This window comes from Babylonia areolata, chromosome 7 (genome assembly GCF_041734735.1).
Source record: "Babylonia areolata isolate BAREFJ2019XMU chromosome 7, ASM4173473v1, whole genome shotgun sequence".
Taxonomy (NCBI): domain Eukaryota; kingdom Metazoa; phylum Mollusca; class Gastropoda; order Neogastropoda; family Buccinidae; genus Babylonia; species Babylonia areolata.
In genome coordinates this window covers 16,843,915-16,861,191 of record NC_134882.1, presented here as the reverse complement: position 1 = coordinate 16,861,191, position 17,277 = coordinate 16,843,915, and the positions used below count along the sequence as shown (strand labels likewise).

The window sequence follows — 17,277 nt, the reverse complement described above, 5'->3', positions numbered from 1 at the left end:
GAAGTAAATCATTCTACAAGAAATAAGGAAGTTTGACCTCTGACCGGAAACAAGAATGACACTTCGTCTGTCAACAAAAACAAAAGTTGATAAATCGATATTTGTCACATAACATGGCGAACATACCAATATTTTCTGTAGTTGTTGCTGCGTTAGCTAAAGAATTGACAACGCTATATCCTTCGGACCACGATTTCAAAGATATGCTGACCAAAATCTGCGAGGATGCAGGCGTGTGCTTTCACACAGAAAGTACTGCAGACGGCGTCAGCTATAAACTTCAGGTTGGCCAGTCGTAAATAGAAAGAGAGTTCTTCAAGGGGAATGAGACACCATTTTTATAAGCATATTACGTTTTTCATTTTTTGACTTGTCTCGTTGGGGCGTAAGATAAGTCCGTCCAGCAAAGACAAAGGAAAGAGGCTTTTCTCCGTCTGCCTTCCGGAGATGACTTTGGAGGGAAGAAGGGGAGGTGTGGATGGTGTCGTAAGTAAAGTTGTTGATGACACGTGGGGGTGTCGGGGAGTGCGCAGGAACGCAGAAGGGAGGACAGTTGGAACTACTTTGCAGGCTGGGATGTGGGGAAGATTAAGAAGGAGGGGGGTTGGGGTGAACACACACACACACACACAATATCTACCACCACTACTACATTTTTATCTTGTATGTACACACACACACACACACACATATATATATATATAGAGAGAGATAGAGAGAGAGAGAGAGAGAGAGGATAATAGAATCGACAAACACTTAATTGGAATCTATATTTTAATGCAGATAATTGGAAAGAATTATATGTTGGGAAGAACAACCTCCATGATAACTATATTATGAGGTTCACTGATGGAGAGAAGAATTTAAGTAAATGTTCAGAAGAACAAGACTTGACGATGATTTGAAATTTTATAGACACATTAATTTTGTAATATTAAAGGCAAACAGAGTACTCAGAATTTTTAAAAGAATAATTTTGTATATGGACAGTGACACTTTTGTTAGATTGTTTTAAGACATTAGTAAGACCACACCTCGAATACGGAAATGTTATTTCGTACCCGCTATATAAAAAGCATTCTGTTGCAGTCGAGAAAGTTCAAAGAAAGGCAACAAGGTTTGTTGTTGGAATGCAGGATAAAACATATGAAGAAAGATTGAAATTGCTTAATTTGCCATCTTGAAAAAAAAAAAATTGAAGAATCAGAGGTGATTTAATACAAACATATAAAATGCTTAATCATAATGGTGTTGATAAATTAGACCAAGAGACATTAAAAAAAACAACAACACACCTTTCACTGACATAACAAGGAATGCCACCAGCAAACTATTTATTAAGTATTCGAGGACTATTTGAAAAAAAAAGTTTTAGCACTACCTTAGCATGTTAAGAGAGCTATTAGTGTTAATACTTTCAAAAATCTCCTTGAACAGGTAAAAAGTATCAGCAATTTGAAATTCCTATATGATGAATAATAAAAATTGTCATTATTACTCCTGAGCAATTGCACTGGTAACTCCAATTGATGCATTGTTAGAATGGGACACTAAAAAGTCGTGACATGAGGCTTGTGAAATGTCCCAAGAACTGAACTGAACTGACCTGAACTGATGCATGTAACACAAAAACACAGAACTCAAGTAAATTCATACATGCATACATATATACATATATCTATCTATCTATCTATCTATATCTCTCTCTCTCTATATATATATATATATATATATATATATATATATATATATATATACTCTCCACTGCCACAAACACCATCTTCTGTGTAAGCATTCACATGGTGCAATTGAAGAAATGCAGCAGGATATCCACACCTGCATGACTGACAGGTGTCATTGGGTATCTGGATGTTGGACCGTGTGTTCTTATTAAAGTTTTTGACTATACTTTCTCCATTCTAAAACATTCAGCTGTTCCTTGTGTGGCCAGATAAAGTGGTAAAAACTGTTAAAAGGTTCTGTGTGTGTGTCTCTCTGTGTGTGTGTATTTGCAAGTGTGTGTGTGTTTGTGTTTTGAAGTATACCACATTGTAAAGATTGCTTTAACTCTGTTTATAGGGTTTTTGGAGCGCAATGGAAAAGGCACACACGCTCATTACCACAGCAGTGAAGATATACAGGGCTGGACCAGCCATGGACAGAACTGATGCTCTGAAGTTGGTGCCACACTCTGACCAAACACCAGACGCTCAGCCAAAACAGAAGTGGTCAACGCCACATGCCCACAACAGACAACATTCGACTCTGCTCCCTCCAGTCAGTGACAGCAGCGACAGGGAGTCTGGTAAGACTCCATACTCTGAATGCTCTGTCCTGCGCACTAGTAAGAATCGGGTTACACATGATGCTGACAATCCAGACACAATGCAGAGACCTTTAACACTGCAGACAGATGACCAGTCAGGTCGGATGGCTGCAAAGCACACAGGCAGTAGAACCATTAACAAGGTTGAGCAGACACCACCCAAACAGAACTTGAAAAGGGTGTCACACAGAAAGAAGGAACTAATGTTGTGCAAAAAGAAAAGAACAGTAGATATCAGTTCCAGAAAAGCAGATCTTTGTGGAGAGAAAAACAGTAAAGATGCAACTTACGACAAAAATGTGGACTTGAATTTAGCAGCAAGTAATAAACAGGATGACTTTGAGTCAAATGTGGAAAATAAAGAAACCTCATTGCATATTGGAGACAACAAATACCAAATTACCCCAAGCAGTTTGTGTCATCCCAAAACTGAACAGAACTTGTTGAAGTCATCTCTAGAAGTGAGTGAAAATGAAATCCTCCAGCAGCCATCAAACATGGAGAAAAAAGCGAGATCACATAAAAATGTACCCAGACAGTTACCAGTGGTCAGCAATACGTGTTCATTTCTGTCAAAGTATAAAGATAGGCAATATTCCTCACAGTATGCAGGTGTCCACAAGTCCAGAGTCATCAGTCCCATGTCCTCTAAGGCAGCTAATTCAGCAGCAAGGATGAAATTACAAAAATCTGCAATGGACAACTGTTCAAGGTTTTCATGTTCCAGTTGTACCTTTGTTACATTATCAAAATCTAAACTGATGAGCCATGTCCAGAGACAACATAAAGGTAACCAATTTGGCTGTGATTTGTGTGGCAAAACATTTTGCAATAAGACAAGTCTGATTCGACATCATGCCTCACACAGTGGTCCTCAGCACTGCTGTGATGTGTGTGGTAAGATGTTCAAGGTTCAGAAAGCCATGATAAACCATAGGAAAACCCATGAGGAGGGCTACACAAAACCTGTCTTTTCTTGTAAGCTGTGTGAAAAAACATTCTCTTCCCAATATCTTGTAGACTGTCATGTCCGGTCCTTTCACTTGGGGCAAAGGAAGAACTATTTGTGCTCATTCTGTGGGAAGAAATTCACCACAAAGCACTCACTTCAGGAGCATGGCAATGCTCACACGGGGATCAAACCACACATCTGTGAAATCTGTGGTAAGGGGTTTTCATACGATTCAGCTTTAAGGGATCACAAATTCATCCACGGTGACGTAAAGCAGTTCAGCTGTGAGGTGTGTAACAAAAGTTTCTGTCAGCGCTCAGCAGTGAAGATGCACATGAGAATCCACAAAGATATCAAGCAGTTTCAGTGCCCAGAATGCGGTCGTGAGTTCACACAAAAGCAAGCACTTCAGCGACACGAACGTGTGCACAAAGGTGTCAAACCCTTCATGTGCAGACTGTGTTCACAGAGCTTTTCAGATGCTTCTATCATTCGTCGCCATCTGATTCTGGTGCACAAGATCCACAAAGATGCCAAGACCTGGCGAGAAGACATCATCAGCACAGTGCAACCCGACTTGGAATATCATGTGAGTAAAATGGGAGTCAGAGAGCCAGATCCTCAGCCAGACAAAGCGGGTAAAAACGAAAGGCACACAGAGCCCAGACATAGCAGAGCCCAGGCAGGAAAACATTCAAAGAAAAAGACAGCGTCCGGCAAAGAAACGAATGCCACAAATATTACCGGTTCCAGACCTGTGCAGTCTATTTCTGAGACAAAACATGACTTGCATGAAGTGGTAGGTGGTGACTTTTTATCTACTTCAGCTTCTGACAACAATGATTTTTCTCTTGGTGGAAAAATATTAACCCAAGACACCAACCCCACCGACCATCCCAGTGAAAAGAATGTGCTGCGTTCTGTGGAAGATTTTCCCCAGGTTCCTGAGGCTCATGTCCATACACAGTCCCAGGGCTGTGACTTGTCCCTGGCCTCAGTGACCATGGGTCAGCATTACTCCGACAGTCCACTGATGGCACTTCAGTCCGCCAGTCAGCAGGGGTGTTCTGCCCTTTGTCTTGCAGTGGACGAGCTTGCTTCACTGCAAAGTACAAGCAAGTCTTTGGGTTCTGCTGTCCAAACAAGAGCTCTCCAAAGCTCATTAATGCAGGTAAATAAATGTTTGTGTGTGTATGTGTATGTGTGTGTGTATGCAAGATTTAGGTTGTGTCCTGGTAATTTTATGCAAAATAAGACAGGCTGCTTCCAGCTTTGGGCTGTTCATGTGCTGGCCTCTGGCAGATAGGTGTGATTCTGTTTGGCATGAGGCTTCAGAAATTCCTACATGATACCAGGTTTTGTTACAAGTTAGATCCAACAGCATTTGTTTTTCAAATATATGTATATATATAATTGATTGTGCATATGATTCAGGAATCTTTGAAAAAGTATTTTTGCATATTCCTTTTTTTCTCAACTTTATTGTGCCTGTGATTCAGGAATTGTGTTTGCATTTGTTTTAATACAGCATTTTTCTGGTCATTTATTTCAGAGCAGTACATCCGGAGAAAACGGCTCTCGACCCCTCTCTGGTGGTGACCCTCAGAGTTCATGTCCTGTCAGCAGAGACATCTGCCCTACGGCCGTCATCGCTGGTTCTCCTACAGGTGCTGTCACAGGCTGCGGCACCCCCGTCACCGCCCAGCAGTCGTGGCCCTCCCTCGTCTACTACTCTCAGCTAGCCAGCCAGTTCGGGATGGCCTTGTCTGACTACCCCTACGTAGCCAGCAGCACATTGGCAGGGATGGGTTTAGGACCCTCGTCACCTGGACTGGAACAGACACAGTGCTGCCCTCGGCCACAGACGACTTCTGCAGTAGTGGACCATGTGTCTCCTCTTCTTACACGCCCGCAGGGACAGAGTCTGACCAGCTGTGATCTGCTGCAGAGACACGGTGGCAGGGACGCGTTTGGTGACGGGCTGATGCTCAGTTCTCCTGGTTTGGAGTCTTCCAAGTCTGATTTATCACTGGACGGTGGTGGTGACGGTGTTCTTGATGCCAGTGGTGGTAGAGGGAATGTTTTGCCTGGAACAGACATAAACCAGAGGGGTGGGGTGAAAACATCAGATTCAAATAAGGTGTAGACAGCACATCTTGTTTTGTGAAGGTTCCATTAATTCCAACTCTCTCTCTGCATTCACAGTAGAGCTACTTCCTCTTTTTCCTCTTGTTCGCCTCTTCACAGCGTCAGTCCAGCCTGGCTGATGAATGACGTCATTCTCTCAAAGTCGTGTTGGGTGCCTAAGAGCTTGGTGTACAGTTGGATTTGTGTCAGCCACACAATGTCTCTGAGCACCTTCAGGAGGGGACAGGTCTGAAGAATAGTATGGTTACTTATCCCAAAGTTTCTCAAGACATAGTAGTTAATTACCTGTTGTGGAGTCCATACACACTTGTTACAACTCATGACATTCTCATTTTTCATCCTTGATGAAAAATTTGAAGGGGTTTCCCATGGCTTGCTATGGTAGTGTTTTACAATGTTTTGCATGACGAGATTTTTGTGTGACGTTTTCTTTTTGGGGTGTAACATGTTGTTGGGAGACTGATGAGGACCAAGGAAAACTGAGAGGATGAATGCGGGAGGATGAATGGCGCTGCTGATTGTCGTGTTTATTCTGTGTGTGTGAGAAACGGAAACTCTTCCATCCACCTTGAACATTTCTGAATGGAGAATTGAATGTGTGGATTTCTGGTTACAGTGAATCTGCTGGTGTTTTGCATAAGCCTGTTTGGTAGTTGGGAATTTGTTGTTGCTTGTTCAGTCGTCATAGTGTTATTTGCTGTCTATGATGATCGTGTGGACTGTTTTTGGAGGGACGTCTGTCTTGGACAGTGTGCACGTCTGTTTTGTTGAGCAGTTGGTGGTTGAGGTGCTTGTCATTCACTTGCAACATTTCAACAGGTGGATGTGTTTCATGCTCTGGATCACGTTATGGCTTGTGAGTTTGGGAGTGGACTGGTTGATTTGACCGTTCATGTTCTTTCCTTTGGATGATGTTTGTGTTGAAATACCGTGTTTGTTGCTTGACATATGCTGTGTGACCATCTTTACTTTTGAACAGAACATTTTGTAAACCCAACGGATCATTAGCCGGATAAAAGATTCAGAATACTGAGACGTTACACGTACTTTTTATTATTATTATCATTTGTTTTTTTTTGTTTTTTTAATTTGAAGTTTACCGAGTGTCTTAATATATTAGTTGTTTTTTTTATAATGATATATTGAATAAAATTATATATTTATATTGAACTTTTATCTCCAGAAGTCTGTGTTTTGTTGTCTGGACATCAGATCAGGGTAGGGTGTGGAGGTTCGAGTCCATCCCTCTTAGGGTGACAACACTGTATCTTCTTTGTGAAGAATCTAGGAAATGTGAATCGCTCTTTAATATCTTTCCCCTAACTATTTCCACACCTGTATTATGCCCAAAAGATACAGAACAAAATTAACTACCTTTTGGTATTTTCATCTGAATGTTTTCAAAAGTGGCGGTCCATTTCTAGGGGAGCTAATGTGAGGGGAGATAAATACTACAGACTGAGGTTTTCACTGCTGAAATCTGGTAACTTGTTTTGTAAAATCCAGACTTTGAAGTATTGGTGCTGTTTTCCAGCTTAAGAGCTGCTACGGCAGAAAGCTAGGACTTCTGATCCAATGTTTTCCAGTGATCATGGTTTGTGGCTCCATTTCGGCTTGATATTGTGTCCATGGGAAAGGCCCTTTACTCTGATTTTTCTCACCTCATCTAGATGTGAACAGATACCTGACTTCAGTTGGGGGAAGGTTGAAATAGCAGGAGAGGGTTGGGGCTCCACCATCCTATGCGGAGCCCAGGACAGAGGATATGAATTCACTGCCCTTTTGGGTGTTACAGGCAAAGGGACTTTTAACATCAGTTTTGCTTGACATTCGAATTCAGATCAGACTTGTCAAGGAAATGTTGCTTTTAATGAGCTGTCTCAACCAGGTATTGTAGGTGTCTGTGGCGGTGGTCATGGTGGTATGTCTTTGTGTGTATTATAGTCACAGAACTATTAAAAAAAAAAAAAGAAAGCAAAAAAAAAGAAAGACAGGCACAACTGTCAAGTCATTAAAGCATTGGTCTTTAAATCGGAGGGTCCTGGGTTTCAATCCTAGTCACAGTACCTGGTGGGTATAGGGTAGAGATTTCTCCAAATCTCCGATGTCAACGGAAGTGCAGACCTGTCAGTGCCTGAAACCCCTTTACTTGTTTACTCTGTTTGCAGAAGATCAAATGAATGAAACCTGCACAGTCTGGATGTTCATCGTGCACCAGAACAACAGGGAAAAGGTTTTCCCGATTCTCTGGTCAGTGACCTTTCATGGCCATCGGATCAGGGCTGAGCATACAAAGGAGGGGGGCCCAGTCCTCTCCTTCTGCCATTTCAACCTTCCCCAATCAGTCAGGTACTCATTCACACCTGGGTAGAGTGTGGAAAACCAGGGTGAAGTGCCTTTCTCAAGGACAACACTGCACCGGAACAGGGCCTCAAACTCTGATCAATAGTGAACACTGGTGAACACTGGATCAGACGTCCAGTGACTGACTGATTCTGCCAAAACCGCTCCGAAAGTTTAAAGGCCACATCATCTTTTACAACAAAATAAAAATTCATCGTACTTTTTTTTTTTTATTGGGAGGGGCAGGTCATGGTTGAAACTTGATGAATGCACTGTATGGATTCTCTCATCAGACGGACGCTGTGCTAGAGAACTTAGGTGTGTTACTTTTTTTTTTCTTTCTTTGCTGCCAGTCATGGTTTTGATACACTTTCATCTTTTTGTTGGGAGTTGATGCTGTGCTGTTTGAAGCATGAGGCAGCACAGGGATGTGTGTGTGTGTGTGTGTGTGTGTTGGAATAGTGTTTTGCATGCACTTACTGAATGCATTTCAGAAAGAAAGAAAGAAAGAAAGAAAAAACACACTGCTGTACACAACAGAGCAAAGCAATTTTGTCCAAGCTCTTTAGGCATGCACCACACGACTCACACACTTTGCTTATTTTCCATGTTGGAGTAACAAATCACATGAAGGCATATGCATTCCTTGTAACTGTCCCTTTTATTTGTCAGCATAAAGAAGTTTATTTTTCTTAAATTTATCTCAGGCTGACTTAGACTGGCTTGACCAATGGCACCATGATCATGTAAGTGAAGCACAAAAACACCACCATGTTCATGCAATGTAACCATAAAAACACCAACATACTCATGTAATGAAAACACAAGAGCAACCACCCCCTTCATGAGCAGCTGTGGCCTATATATGAACAAACCATTCATCCTGAATGTGACAAACTGTAACAAGAGCCCACACTGTCTGTTGCTCACAGATCAAAATCATTTTCACATCTCTAAAATAGTTTTACTGAGCTATTTCTCATGGTAGGTCTCTTTTTTTCTCTCTCAGTCTTTGAAACAAACAACAGTTTCCTTCCTTTTTAGTGAAAGTTGCATTTGCTGATTACTCAATTTTTTTAAGTGTTTTTTTCCCCTCTCTCTCCTCTTTTCATGAATTTTCAAGGGGGTTAAAAAAAAATTCTATAAGTCTATGACCCTCGATAACCAGATCTGACATGAACAGACATCACTGGGAAAAAAATCTCATGTGGCCCATAGGATTAAAAAAAAGAAGAAAAAACCCCACCTCATTTCAACCTTGTACGGGAACTAGTTTGTTCTCCTTTCACTGACAGTCCTAACTGAATTTGGTGTAAGGATACAGCTTCATTAAAAGTAAGTTTACATGAGAAATTAACCCATAAAACTGTTTCTCCCAGTGGAATGTTATCCTTATCTTAGTACACCAACAATACACTGAGTTAACAACAACAACAACACCCCTCCCCCAAATCTACTGATGCAATTGATTAACAAAATCCTACTCAATATGTGTCTGACATATGCAAACAAAAAAAGAGATGTAAATGAATACATGAACTTGAAGGTTAAAAATAGCATGAATTATTGGTGATACATGGTGCTAAAAGCGGCGTGGAGGCAGGCACTTTTCAAGATGGTCTTCAGTTCTGCAACAAATATCAAACACATTTATATTAAGCAAGAAGAATGCAAATGAGAAATAATGTTGTGACAAAAGAGTAATACAAATTGTTCAATGACATCTCATCTCTGAGTTTTATGAACATGATGCTCTAAAAACAAACAAAAAACAACAAGAACAATAACGATGAAAGAAACCCTGAAGAGAGAGAGACCATTTTCCCTGTCAGTTCTGCCTCGATCCACATTGTTACTTTCACTTTTTCTCTTACACACACACTCTCTCAAACTGACTGTAAAAGCACACTCTCAAACTGACTGTAAAAACAGAACCTGACCCACAAGAAATGGAAAACGCGAAGCTATGTTCTAACACAGTTGCTGAATTAACTTATTGACAACTTTGCTCCTCTTTCTGTACCAAATAAGTTTCTCAACATGAAGACAAAAGCAAAAAAAAGCAAAAAAAAAAAAAAAGCAGATAAAATACAATATTTAAAGATATGGAACAAATGTTCAGTCTTTCCTTGATGGCCTTTGGTTACATCTTTCTCATTAGCTAATAATTACATGATCTGTTTATCAGCATGTGTTTTCTTTTGTTGTTCAAATATCTCTTCATGAGGGGCTGTGGCCTATATATGAATAAACCTTTCCTTCCTTCCTTCATTCATGATAATAATATTGGAAAATTATCAATTCCCAACTTCAGATAAAAATGCAGAAGGTTTGTTGATTATATCAATAAAAATAATGCACACATTTATTCAGCACTGAATCTTGTGTGGAGACAAACCAAAGCGCTTTCACACAAGTCATTCACACGTGTGCATAATTCTGCATCAAACTAAGGGATGAAAGACAAAACTGAAAGCTACATGGAGAAAGAAAGCTAAAGAAACTATAGACAGACAGAGGGGAAGGAGAGGTAGGTAACCTAGATGACTGTGTCCAGAAAATATTCCTGCCTTTGTTCACGTGTGTAGCAGTGCTGATCTGATTAGGACATGCAGCATTACACTTGTCATACACCGACTCTCTGTCGGTAGTCTCAGACCACTCAGCATTCTACAAAAAGGGTTCTTGGGATCCTCCACATTGTAGAATAATAACTTTTGACTGTCATGGGCATAGTATTTACAGTCATGGTGACATCACTCATGACATCATCAAAAAAGGGAAATAATTTTGGAAGACTGAAAATTCACATAATTATTTGATCTGGAGTGGTGTATATCTCCAGACCATTTTCTTGGTTTTTGGCTAATTGTTCTGGATACCGATTTATGCTTGAAACACCACTTGCTACTGTTGTTTTCCCAGCAGTCACGGGGTTCAGAAGCCCTGACTGTACCATACCATCTAAAACACTCAGTGAATCTTTAACAATCATGTTGTGCCAGTTGTAAACGTGAAGGTGAACAAGCAAACCCCTAAAGAAGCTTTGGTAACTTAAGTTCATCTGAAGAAACATAGTGAAGTGGAACATGAACAATCCTCTCAGCCTGTCACCCCCCCCCCCACACACACACACACCCACCCCCCAAATCCTCCCTCCTGTCACCACACACAAAGAAAATCACACACACACACACAAACTGACCGTAAAAACAGAACCTGACCCACAAGATATATATAATGAATATAAGTTGTGTGGAAGACCAGAGGCCAAAATATTGGGATCATCGTTTGGATCTGCTGGCTTATGTTTTCTTTTCTGCATGCCTGGTATGTAATGTATGCATGTATATAATCATACATACATGCCCAGATGTCTGCATTTATATATAAAGAGAGAGAGACAGTGAGAGAGAGTGAGACAGCGAGAGAGATAGAGAGAAAGAGAGAGAATCTCATACTTTTGATTCCTGTGAAGGACTGCCCATCAGCTCATTATTTTTCCACCACAGACACCGCTTTCCCGGTCTTCTTCAGTTGTTCCAGCAACTCGTCGGAAGTCATGCTAGTGGAGTCCACAAGAACTTTTTGGCTAGTGACATCAGTCTGTATGTTGGAAACTTTGTCTGTGGACCAAAACATCCACAAGTAAGACATAGGAGAAAAAACAACATCGCAAACTGATAAAATTATCATTAAAGAAAATATCATCATGAGAATGCGTGGCTGGTATGACACAAGTCGCATACACTGCAAAAAATACAATTACAAGATTTGCTGTTGTGTGCTGCAGTGTGGTGATGAGTAAATTTTTGTACCTCTGTATAACAGAATGTATGCACATGAGCTTTTGTAGATTGGGCACCTGATAAAGACTGTTAGTGCTATTATAAGCCAAAATGGACCAGCACATTAACTGTAAGAATTGAAAGCAAATTAAAGACACAGTAGCATAAAGTTTAAAAAAAAAAATACTATGGCACATACCAGAAAGCTGACAATGCTTATTGCTACTAGGCGCATCCTCCAGATTAAAAAGAAAGAAATCCAAATTTAATAATTCTGAAGAAATAAGCTGCACATCAAAATGTAAACAAGAAGTTACAAATCGACTTCTGTTGCTGTTGCACCAAAATCACTGTCAAAGCCTTAACATCACCATCATCAGAACTCATTAGAACTTCTTCACATGTTGCAGTATATGCTTGCTTGTCACCGAAGAAGAACCTGTGGCTTGATATGTCACCTCTTTTCTCCCATGTAAGTTGACTTTTACCAAGATTCTTTTAGTCTGCATCTCCATGCTTGCTTGTCTGCTCTGCCGATCTCTGACTTCTTGATACCATGCTGCTCCTGCTCCCCCTTGTCAGGTGTTTGTGTGAAGGTGAGTTGATAGTTTGCTGCTTTTATTCTGACTGACATTCATTGGAACATTTCATTCGATTTCATCACCAGGAACCTCACATTCCAAATGTCGGAGGTCAACTTTGATACAACTACCGATTCACAACAGCATTTTGACAGGCTTGGATGGTCGTCAGATAAACTGAGAAACTTAGATGGGCTTCCTAGGAGCCGAGAATCATAATTTCAGCAGTGTATCAGAATCTTCTTTTCATTAACTTTTGACTTCATCACCTTCAACCTTGGCCCTGCATCCTCGCCCTACGTGTGCTTTCCTAGGTCAGCCAGTCATGCACTGCATGAAAAACCACTTCTGCATTTCTTCCAACATTTAATGTCTTAATAATCTCTGTGTGATTTACTCACAGTCAAAAGTCATGGTTTTCATCGCTCTGAATGTTTTGAGTGCACGAATACTAAAATGTATTTATTGTTGAACTGGTGAAGGTTGAAACATATTCTGCACTGTGGTACACACAGAGATACCCTACATGCAAATATTTCACATACACTCCCCCGCCCCACCTCCACCCTCCCTATGAAAACAGATACAAACAAAAACAAAACAGACCAAAAAAAAGGAAGAAAAAAACAAACAGAAGTGAGCAGGCAAACTGACCCCCTTAAAATGACAACCACCGATACAAGTGATAAAGTCTCTGTTTACCCCCTAGTTTCTCCAGAACTTTCTTGGCAGCAGCAGCACAACCTTCACAGGTCATCTCCATTGTAAATTCAAAGGTCTGAAAGAAAACACAAGGAACATTAGGTAAATTTTGATCTAACAGTCCTAGTTTCAGAAAATGAATAATGCCCTTTAATATGTTTCAAACTTCAGTTCTCTCTCTCTCCCTTCCTTTACACTCTCTCTGTGTTGGTCTGTCTGTCTCTAACTCATTTTTTTCTCAGACATGCATGCACACATATGGTCTCTGACCAAGGATAGGAACTATATAAGTATCCATATCATTCATCATTCATTCATTGACATTTCTGACTGTCATGCCACACCACTTCAAAATTCCCGTAAGCCCTCAAGCTCATTCTTTAAACATGTAGGCAATGGAATAGCAGCTCTTCACATCCCACCATGATCTTGGAAGAAACTGGTTGTCCAAAAATGAACCTCATCAGTCAAGAAATGAGTGTATGCAGAATGTATGATGACACTGACAGACAGAAAAAAATACAAACTCTATGCACTGCCCTTTTTGAAATGGAGATTGTATTTAGTTGTAACAATTAATATCATGTTACAATGACAGACCATACTGAATTTTGAATACACAGTGATGACTCCAAGCTATTTTGACTCTGTTCTATAAATTGGCAAGCAAGAGCTGTCTACATGCACTTGCACTGGATGTAACACCACTGCAATTAATGTTTCATTTTCATTTTCAAGGGGATGTTAAAGAGTACAGACTGAAGGAAGTTGATGCCTGTACTTAAAGATCCTGCAATCCATGTCAGCATGTGGCAGGCTATGGAAACAACATACCCACCATGGACACTCCCCAAAATGGAGTATGCCTGGCTGTATGGCAGGGTAACAATGATCAAACACTTTAAGTCCACTTGTACATAAAATGTAGGAGGTGCAGCCCAGGTATACTGAAGAATTACTAGAACCTGTTTGTTCTGTCAACATGCCCCCTCTCCCACTCCCATTGTGCACACATGCGAATGTGTGCGTGCACAGACAGACACACACACACACACACACAACCAGGATGTAAAGCCGAGGAGCTGTTCATGCTGTTTATGAGATACCAGCTCGCCAACACTGAAAAGGAGAATGCATATATATTAGCTGCACCTTTGAAAGCTATTGTGCCTTGAAAGTATATAAGCTTATACAAGCTGGTCACATGCAAAGGTAAAAAGCAGGCCACAGTACACAAGTTATACACACACACACACACACACAAAGGTAAAAAGCAGGCCAGAGTACACAAGTTACACACACACACACACACACACACACCACACACACACAATATACACACTGTGGTTTACACTTACTCACAAAGTAAACAAATGTGGGAGTAAGTAACTTTGCTGAAGTCAAAGTACAAGGACTCAACATTTTCTCTTTGTTATCATAAAGTTCCACACATTGCTAATTCATCCATGTTTCACTAAACAGGAATGACCTCATGTTCTTTCAATCACAGAATAGCAAATACTGGAATATATGAGCTATAATATTATATACTGATAAGCAGTATCTCTGAAGAGATTATTCAAGCATTAGGTTACAGAAGAAGAAAAAAATCACACGAGACAGAAAATGCTGGAAAGAATAATTAACCTTATCTAATTCATTAGTATACAGTTACACATACTACTTTCAGAGAATTCAATCATCCTTGACTCATGCAGACTGCAGTGTGATGCATATGTCACTGTAATACACCCATCTCTCAAAACAAGGGCTGGGGTAGGGTTCTTTGTCCCGTAAATGCTGTAAGTGTAATTGCAAATCAATAAAGTTCCCTTTTTTTTGTCATCCAATAATTTATAGTTTTTATAGATAAATACAATAGACACCCATAAAAACAATATACCAGAAGCTGAGAAAGTGCGTATTTAATACATGACACCACAGAATAAACTTTTAACAAGACTGTCTTCTTCAGACATAGAACAATGAGGCTCCATGTGGCAGCCCCCCCACACCCCCTAAAAAACAACAACAGCCAAAAATCAGAGTAGGCTATCAGTATCATCAAGCAACAAACTCCATAGGGTTCCCTGACTTCAAGTAAAAAAACAAACAAACCCACTCACTGTTCTTAAACAGTTGACTCTTCAGAATCAGTTTTGAACCGCAGTGATTATCATAAATTTGTGGCAGTCATTCTTTGTCAGGTGGTTCACAGACCACAGAGGGAAACCTTTCACCCTTTCAGTGTTCTAGGATTTTATGTGACATTGATAAAGAGTTTAAACTTAACTTATATAATAACATGCATGCAAACACACACACACACATTCCCCTTCCTATATTTCTCATCACTGTAAAATTAGTTTCAATGAAAAGACAAACCTTGAATTTCATCATTCATTATGAAATAGCATTCTTCTCTCTTTCAAGTGAATATTTCTATAAAAGTGTTTTTCTTAATTCTACTGCTTCAACTTCTGTACTTGTGAGTTTCAGTTTCAGTTTCAGTAGCTCAAGGAGGCGTCACTGCATTTGGACAAATCCATATACGCTACACCACATCTGCCAAGCAGATGCCTGACCAGCAGCGTAACCCAACGCACTTAGTCAGGCCTTGAGAAAAAACAACAACAAAAATACTTGTGAATAATAAGCAAATGTGATTTATTGATTATTTTTATAAATAAATATTCATATATCTCAAGTTCTGACTTTCTGCTTATGCTTCCATTTTATAAACAACTTGACAAGCTAAAAGGTTCAATGTTTCCTTTTTTCTTTCTTTCTCGTGTGTGTGTGTGTGTGTGTGTGTGTGTGTGAGAGAGAGAGAGAGAGAGAGAGAGAGAGAGAGTGTGTGTGTGTGTGTGTGTGTGTGTGCTTATACTTGCTCATGTGTCAAAAAAGGAAGAATTACAATTTATAAAATACATTGATTGGGCTGTTGCCTTTTACATTTAAGTTGAATAATCTGCAGCAGTGCAGAGCTGATCTAGCCAATACAGAAATATAATACCATCCACCAATTTAATAACCTCTTTACAATACAATGACACTGACAGTTGGAACCATCTGTTCTACACTGAACTGCACAGTTGGTACTGCACTGCACAGTACAGTTTATCACTGCACTATGCTGTGCTGTGCTGTACTCATAAACCAGAAGCCATAGCCAATTCCCTCTACTGCTTGTTTAAATGGCATGCGAAAGATGGTCTGCTCAAATATCAGATCCATAATATCATGTCTGACACTTTCACTTGGTGGAAAATCACACCCATCACTGGCATCAGTGGTCAGGACGTCAGATTTAATTTTCATGCGACAGCATCGATCAGAAATGCTTCCGTAAACCACTGGTGTAACGCTTATGTGAGTCCATTAAGTCATAAACAAAACATAAAGATTCTATACCTTACCGGCATTTTGTGTTCTTCAGTAACTTCTGCAACGCAGAGCAAATGTTGAACTTGAAGCTGTGATGCGGGCTTCGCAAATGCTGTCTACACGCTCTCCACTGACTGGATTGGCTGATCTACCGGTGTCACAGTCTAATCTGTATACTAATGAGATTGTCCTCCGGACAGAATGAAAGAAATCCTAAGAGCTGCGTTTATATACATATTTTGACAGGAACATCATTGGTGTTGAGCTTCATCTAGAATTTGAATGAACTGAATTTTCTCACACTCTGACAAGTGAGTAAGCTCACCCAAAAGAATTTTTGTAGCTGAAGTTTAACTTTAAACGATGCAGTTTGCTGTCTTTGCAACTGAAGAGAGAGAGAGAGAGAGAGAGAGAGAGAGAGAGAGAGAGAGAGAGAGAGAGAGAGATAATACAAAATGTTTGCCTGTAAACTGAGTTGTATAACTGAGTAAATCTCTTCCATGTTCATTTGTTGTTGCTTTTTTTGTTTTCGTATTTTGTTTTTGCTTTTGCTTTCGTTAGCCAAGAATTAAGTATCTGTTTTGGCATTGATTGTTTGTTTTCAATATTGAGTTTCAGTTTTAAGGAGGTGTCAAAGTGAGTGGATTGATCCATGCATGCTACACAACATCTCAGTCAGGCAGTATCGATCGACATGACAGCTATAGGGTGCAGATGCATAAATCCAAAGCGCTTGTCACTGGCATATATAGATCCTCCCTTATGTATGTATAAATCATTATAATAATAAAAAAAAACAACCCCACAACAACAAAAACTAACTGACCAACCAAACAACAACAACAACACTGAGCAACAACAAAACAAATGAATAATACATTAAGATATGTGATAATAAAGATGTAACACACACACACACACACACACACCGACACACACACACACACCGACACACACACACACGCGCGCGCGCGCGCGCGCGCGAAGATATGCCGGGTGATAATAAAGATGTAACACACACACACACACACACACACACACGCGCACACA

At 40.1% G+C, this 17,277-nt stretch overlaps 2 protein-coding genes across 6 annotated transcripts; one reads left to right on the top strand and one right to left on the bottom strand.

Annotated features, from left to right (window-relative positions):
• Positions 1-44: 44 nt before the first annotated feature.
• Positions 45-9,033, top strand: LOC143283751 (uncharacterized). 4 transcript variants are annotated; one of them, XM_076590066.1, is made up of 3 exons: positions 45-284; positions 2,080-2,305; positions 7,595-9,033. In XM_076590066.1, exons 1-3 carry the CDS (start codon positions 114-116, stop codon positions 7,795-7,797), a joined length of 600 nt encoding a protein of 199 aa, XP_076446181.1. In that variant the 5' UTR covers positions 45-113; the 3' UTR covers positions 7,798-9,033. The 4 variants fall into 4 exon arrangements, with proteins under 4 accessions (XP_076446181.1, XP_076446178.1, XP_076446180.1 ...); XM_076590063.1 differs by lacking the exon at positions 7,595-9,033 and adding an exon at positions 4,831-6,591 and having other exon boundaries at positions 2,080-4,449; XM_076590065.1 differs by lacking the exons at positions 45-284; positions 7,595-9,033 and adding exons at positions 317-486; positions 4,831-6,591.
• On the bottom strand, positions 8,412-16,413 carry LOC143283752 (copper transport protein ATOX1 homolog). 2 transcript variants are annotated; one of them, XM_076590068.1, is made up of 4 exons: positions 16,260-16,413; positions 12,841-12,916; positions 11,231-11,395; positions 8,412-9,397 (listed from the first exon to the last, which is right to left on the bottom strand). In XM_076590068.1, exons 1-3 carry the CDS (start codon positions 16,263-16,265, stop codon positions 11,265-11,267), a joined length of 213 nt encoding a protein of 70 aa, XP_076446183.1. In that variant the 5' UTR covers positions 16,266-16,413; the 3' UTR covers positions 8,412-9,397; positions 11,231-11,264. The 2 variants fall into 2 exon arrangements, with proteins under 2 accessions (XP_076446183.1, XP_076446184.1); XM_076590069.1 differs by lacking the exon at positions 16,260-16,413 and adding an exon at positions 13,679-13,703.
• Between the last annotated feature and the right edge of the window lie 864 nt (positions 16,414-17,277).

Coding starts and splice junctions, on each gene's coding strand:
- LOC143283752 (XM_076590068.1), bottom strand. Junction 11,396..12,840: donor AGTTCTGGAGAAACTAGGGG/GTAAACAGAGAC, acceptor TTTGGTCCACAG/ACAAAGTTTCCAACATACAG.
- LOC143283751 (XM_076590063.1), top strand. CDS start 114: ATGGCGAACATACCAATATTTTCTGTAGTTGTTGCTGCGTTAGCTAAA. Junction 285..2,079: donor GCGTCAGCTATAAACTTCAG/GTTGGCCAGTCG, acceptor CTCTGTTTATAG/GGTTTTTGGAGCGCAATGGA. Junction 4,450..4,830: donor TCCAAAGCTCATTAATGCAG/GTAAATAAATGT, acceptor CATTTATTTCAG/AGCAGTACATCCGGAGAAAA.